At 46.9% G+C, this 6,000-nt stretch overlaps 1 protein-coding gene across 3 annotated transcripts in view; it reads left to right on the forward strand.

Moving 5' to 3' along the window:
• Positions 1-3,163, forward strand: part of LOC134347930 (NXPE family member 3-like) — a 40,810-nt gene extending 37,647 nt beyond the window's left edge. For 2 of the 3 annotated variants that reach the window (XM_063050569.1, XM_063050570.1), the window contains one exon: positions 1,448-3,163. In XM_063050569.1, coding sequence (XP_062906639.1) covers positions 1,448-1,998 — 551 coding nt within the window. In that variant the 3' untranslated portion in view covers positions 1,999-3,163. The remainder of the gene's footprint in view (positions 1-1,447) is intronic. The other variant, XM_063050571.1, reaches the window with a different exon arrangement.
• Positions 3,164-6,000: the final 2,837 nt, after the last annotated feature.

Genomic DNA, 6,000 nt, shown 5'->3' on the forward strand with positions numbered 1-6,000 from the left:
ACAGAGGCGATGAATTACTGTAGAAAACAGGCATTTCTGACTCGTGGAGAAAATGGCTTTCAGGTAGTTCTGAGGTTCAGAATCCTCAAGTAAACTGGAGGTTCTACTGTGAATGATCTCTCAGCTGTCGGGCTACTCAACCATTTCCATGTTCAGCCTTTCTCTTGTCCATGACTTGTGATAGCTTTCAACATCCTGACCTTGTACTTCAGTGGTGTTGGCATTGGGAATTGAGAAAGGGTATCATTATACAGTAGGTATGAATGGTGGTAGATATATAACTGGAGCAAAAGAGATTTCTGGACGACCTTTCCTCTGCAAAGGAAAGTAAATAACAATGTGTTGGAGGAATATTGAGAGTGCTATGAGTGGTTAACTGCTGAATGAATCATTGAGTTTGGAGTTCGAGGCCTGGTGTTCACTGATCAGCGGGTCTGGGCTCGACACTGAGGATTGGGGCCCGGTGTTCGCCGATTGCTGGGTCCGGGCTCGACTCTGAGGATCGAGGCCTGGTGTTCACTGATCGATGGGTCCAGGCTCGACTCTGAGAATCGAGGCCTGGTGTTCATTGATCGGTGGGGTCTGGGATCGAGGCTGGGGATCGAGGCCTGATGTTAGCTGATCGGCGGGCCTGGGCTTGATGCTGAGGATCGAGGTCTGAGGGTTGAACTGTATTGTTGTGCTCTGTTTTATTCTGCTGAACTTTGTGAGCAAGCTATGTTGGCTCTGGAATGTGTGTCAACACTTGCCGGCTGCCCCCCCCCCCCACCGCGCACCCTTGGGTGTGTTGATTTTAAGGCAAATGACACACCTCACCATGTTTTGATGAACACGTGATAAATAATCTTGACTGTTGAATGAAATAATGGAATACTAGAAAAAGAAGCCAATATTTTTTGTGAATGCTGACTTAATTAATGCAGCTAAGTTTAGCAAGTTGGCTTCAATAAGTTGAACTAAACTATTATCAATTCTCATCACTACAGAGTTTCCTTTCTCCTTTGCCCAACCCCAAGCTCATGGACCTTTCCTGGACTGGGCCTCCATTTCCTTTTCTCAGATGCACTGATGCATTTCTCAAAGGTCGGGGAGAAGAGAGAACGTGTGAGGACCCACAGCAGGGTCCTGGGTGCTGTTCATCAGTTTTCTCTCCCTTTTGCAATGATGATGCAGGTGTTAAAGGGGACAAAGAAATATCAAATGAATGAATGAAGTATAAAAGAGGAGGGAAGAATATCCCACGAGTAATATGATTTTTCTAAACTTGGTCTGCACTGAGTGCAGGACTCCACAGTGAGATTTGTGAGTTTTAACTCCTCCATTCGATTAGGACTTTCTGGCTTTCTTTTGCTGTTTGGGCTGTGATTCACCTTTCAAGTTTCACATCTCTCAGCATCAGCAAATCTGTGCTCAACCAGGTCAAACTGTGTCACTATTTCTGTTTCAGGTCTGAAGAAGCTGGATCTTGGCAACCTTGAGAAGATTGGCCCTCACCTTGCAGTTGACACAGAAAACAATATCATTGTGAGCTATCGTCCCCATGGCCCGCCAATCCGGTTCAACACCGTGTCAAGCCAGGATCTACGTTATATTTCCAACGAGCTGGATGGAATTAAAGGAGGGAAAGACACAGTGATAGGCATCACCTTATGGTCCCATTTCAGCACCTTCCCGGTAGAAGTGTACATCCGAAGGCTACAGACTATCCGGAGATCCATTCTACAGCTCTTGGGCAGGAATCCAGATACTGTGATTGCAATGAAGACTGCTAATGTCCAGCATCTTCCGGGTGAAGTCAGTCTTTACAACAGTGACTGGTTCTCTCATCAGTTCGATGTGGTGATGAGAAACATGTTCACAGGCATCAATGTGGCATTTGTGGATGCATGGGAAATGACAGTAGCCCACTACCTGCCACATGAGCTGCACCCCCAACCAATCATTGTCAAGAATCAAATTGATGTGCTTCTTTCGTATGTCTGTCCTAGAAATAAATAAGTACTTGGATCGAAGCCAAGCAAATCATGTGATCCTACCATCAGTCTCATCTTCCCTTCTTGCCCCTCTTCTTTTTCCCTGCAAGGACCTCCCTCTCGCCCTCGCCCTCTCCCTCTCTCTCTGTGTGACTGCCCCCCCCACCCCCCCCACCAACCTGGTCTGCTCATTCCTTACCAATGGCACTTTACCTTGCAGATATAGAAAGTCATGACCTGTCCCATCATCACTTCCCTCACTACATCCAGGCTCCTTCACAGCAGGGATTTGGCTAAATCTCTTCCAGATTGGTCTACTGCGCTTCACGCCCAGGACGTGGCCTCTTTCACACTGGTGAAACTGAGTGTAGACTTACTGATCACGTTGTGGAGCACTGGCAATCTGTCCGCAAGCAGCCTTCCTGAGTTTCTGGTTGTTCAGCACACAGTGCAGGGGGGCACCCATCTGGATGATGGGGAAGGAGGAGCGGTTGTGCATCCTGGCTCTTTGAGGCCTGTTGGTTAGGAAGTCCAACACCCAGTTGCACAGTGGTGTATTTAGACTGAGCAGCAGGAGTTTGTTCACCAAGGTTGGTGGGACAATAGTGTTGAATACCAAACTGAAATCCAGACACAGCATTCTGATACGAGTGTCCTTGTTTACTAGGTGTACCAGGGCCAGGTGCACGACAGATGCGCTGGCATCTGTTGTAGCGTTTCTGTTGGTCAGAATATTGCTGAGTGTCCACTGCGGCAGGAATGGAATTTTTATGTGCCATTACAAAGCACTTCATGATGATTGGCATCCGTGCCATTGGGTGGCGATGATTTAGTTCTGAAGATGTAGAGTTCCTTGATACGGGGATGATGGTGGCTGATTTGAAGCATGTGAGACAGCAGCCTGAATGAGTGAAGTGTGGAAGATGTCCATGAAGACATCAGTGAGTTGGTGGGCAGACAGCCTGAGTATTCGACCTAGGATGTTGTCTAGCCTGGCTTATTTATGGGGTTGACTCTCTGCAGAAAAAGTGAATTGTCTTTAAAAGTGTAATTTTGAGATGACTTTTTATTTTCTAAATGCTATTTTTATTTTCTAAACGAATAAATTTTAAAATGACTTTATTATGACATTATTCATTGTGATTGCGGTTAAATGCATTTTTGCATGCTGACGTATACAGTTGCCTATTTTAAAAGAACCATTACACTGGAGGAATTAATCCCTCTTGTAGAACACCATCACTGTTGGTGGGGCAAATGTGGCATTTGTGGGTACAGGGGGAATGACTGTAGCCCACTACCTGCTGCGCAAGCTGCACTCTTGCACGGTTATTATGAAGAATCAACTGAGCGTACTTCATTCGTATGCCTGCCTTGCTTAGAAAAAAAAAGAAAACCTTGTTTAACAAAGCTTTTAGGGTTTTTTTTTTGAAGAGCTAACCAAAAGTATTGATGAGGAGGGTAAGGCAGACAACTTTGCTTGACTTTAGCAAGGTCTCTGACAAGGTGCTGCCTGGTAGATTAGTCTGGAAGGTTGGATCCCATGGAATCCAGGGAGACCGAGGTAGATGGATTTAAAATCGCCTCAAAGGTAGGAAGCAGAGGGTGGGGTTTGAAAGTTGTTTCTTAGAATGGAAGCCGCTGACAAGTGGCGTGCCATAGGGGTTGGTGTTGGGACCCTTGATATTTGTTATCTACGTATAAAAATGATTTGGACGCAAGTGCAAGAGGGTTGATCCACTAAGTTTGTGGATGCAACAAGATAAGGAAGTTAAAACACAAACACAAGGAAATCTGCAGATACTAGAATTTCAAGCAACACACAAAAAAGTTGCTGGTGAATGCAGCAGGCCAGGCAGCATCTCTAGGAAGAGGTACAGTCGACGTTTCGGGCCGAGACCCTTCGTTAGGACTAACTGAAAGAAGAGCTAATAAGAGATTTGAAAGTGGGAGGGGGAGATCCAAAATGATAGGAGAAGACAGGAGGGGGAGGGATGGAGCCAAGAGCTGGACAGTTGATTGGCAAAAGGGATATGAGAGGAGCATGGGACAGGAGGCCTATAGAGAAAGAAAAGGGAGAGGAGGGAAAAAAAACAGAGGATGGGCAAGGGGTATAGTCAGAGGGACAGAGGGAGAAAAACGATAGAGAGAAAAAGAACGTGTGTGTATATAAATAAATAACGGATGGGGTACGAGGGGTTGGTGGGGCATTAGCGGAAGTTTGAGAAGTTAATGTTCATGCCATCAGGTTGGAGGCTACCCAGACGGAATATAAGGTGCTGTTCCTCCAACCTGAGTGTGGCTTCATCTTTACAGTAGAGGAGGCCGTGGATAGACATATCAGAATGGGAATGGGACGTGGAATTAAAATGTGTGGCTGCTGGGAGATCCTGCTTTCCCTGGCAGACAGAGCGTAGGTGTTCAGCGAAACGATCTCCCAGTCTGCGTCGGGTCTCGCCAATATATAGAAGGCCACATCGGGAGCACTGGACGCGGTATATCACCCCAGCCGACTCACAGGTGAAGTGTCGCCTCACCTGGAAGGACTGTCTGGGGCCCTGAATGGTGGTGAGGGAGGAAGTGTAAGGGCATGTGTAAGCGGAACAAGTGCTACACATGCCCTTACACTTCCTCCCTCACCACCATTCAGGGCCCCAGACAGTCCTTCCAGGTGAGGCGACACTTCACCTGTGAGTCGGCTGGGGTGATATACTGCGTCCGGTGCTCCCGATGTGGCCTTCTATATATTGGCGAGACCCGACACAGACTGGGAGACCGCTTTGCTGAACATCTACGCTCTGTCCACCAGAAAAAGCAGGATCTCCCAGTGGCCACACATTTTAATTCCACATCCCATTCCCATTCTGACATGTCTGTCCACGGCCTCCTCTACTGTAAAGATGAAGCCACACTCAGGTTGGAGGAACAACATCTTATATTCCGTCTGGGTAGCCTCCAACCTGATGGCATGAACATTGACTTCTCTAACTTCCGCTAATGCCCCACCTCCCCCTCGTACCTCATCTGTTACTTACTTTTATACACACATTCTTTCTCTCACTCTCCTTTTTCTCCCTCTGTCCCTCTGACTATACCCCTTGCCCATCCTCTGGGTTTCCCCTTCCCCTTGTCTTTCTCCTTGGGCCTCCTGTCCCATGGTCCTCTCATATCCCCTTTGCCAATCACCTGTCCAGCTCTTGGCTCCATCCCTCCCCCTCCTGTCTTCTCCTATCATTTTGGATCTCCCCCTCCCCCTCCAACTTTCAAATCCCTTACTCACTCTTCCTTCAGTTAGTCCTGACGAAGGGTCTCGGCCCGAAACGTCAACTGTACCTCTTCCTACAGATGCTGCCTGGCCTGCTGCATTGATCAGCAACTTTGATGTGTGTTGCTTGAATTTCCAGCATCTTCAGAATTCCTCGTGTTTACCTTTCATGATGTGTCTTTATTGTTAGGTTTCTCATGATATCTTAGCTATTGTTGGTACAGTCCTCCCCCCCCTTTCCATGCGACACCCATTCAACCACCCATGACAAGGTTACAGATTTTTAAAAAAGCAGGAATTATTGTCAGTAGTCTTAAGTCAGAACTAAGCTGCTGTGTGTACTTTCAGTCCAGTGAACTTTGTGGATCGGATGGGGGCTAGCTGGAAAAGGGAAACCTGTTTCTCTTGCTAACAGCTACTCTCAATCATCCACTTGCCTTCCTGTACATTGATCCTGATTTGAGAAGTCTTCATGCTATAGTAGCAGGCAGGACAATGGGAAAGGGGAAAGGTGCAAAGGTAATGGGTATTTTTCTTGCTGTTGCATTGACCTATAGAGTATGCTGTCCGAGATGGTGTGGGAGAGGAGTGGATAGACATTGTAGAAACTAAATTATTGGTGGCATTTAAAGAGGAAGTGGATAATCTTTTTGAAGATTGCGATACTGTGGTCTGTGAAAGATGAAATGTAACCTGTGGTGGATCAGTCATGATCATATTGAATGGTGGTGCAGGATTGAGGGACCAGGTGTCCAATTCCAG

Source organism: Mobula hypostoma, chromosome 6 (genome assembly GCF_963921235.1).
Source record: "Mobula hypostoma chromosome 6, sMobHyp1.1, whole genome shotgun sequence".
Lineage (NCBI taxonomy): Eukaryota > Metazoa > Chordata > Chondrichthyes > Myliobatiformes > Myliobatidae > Mobula > Mobula hypostoma.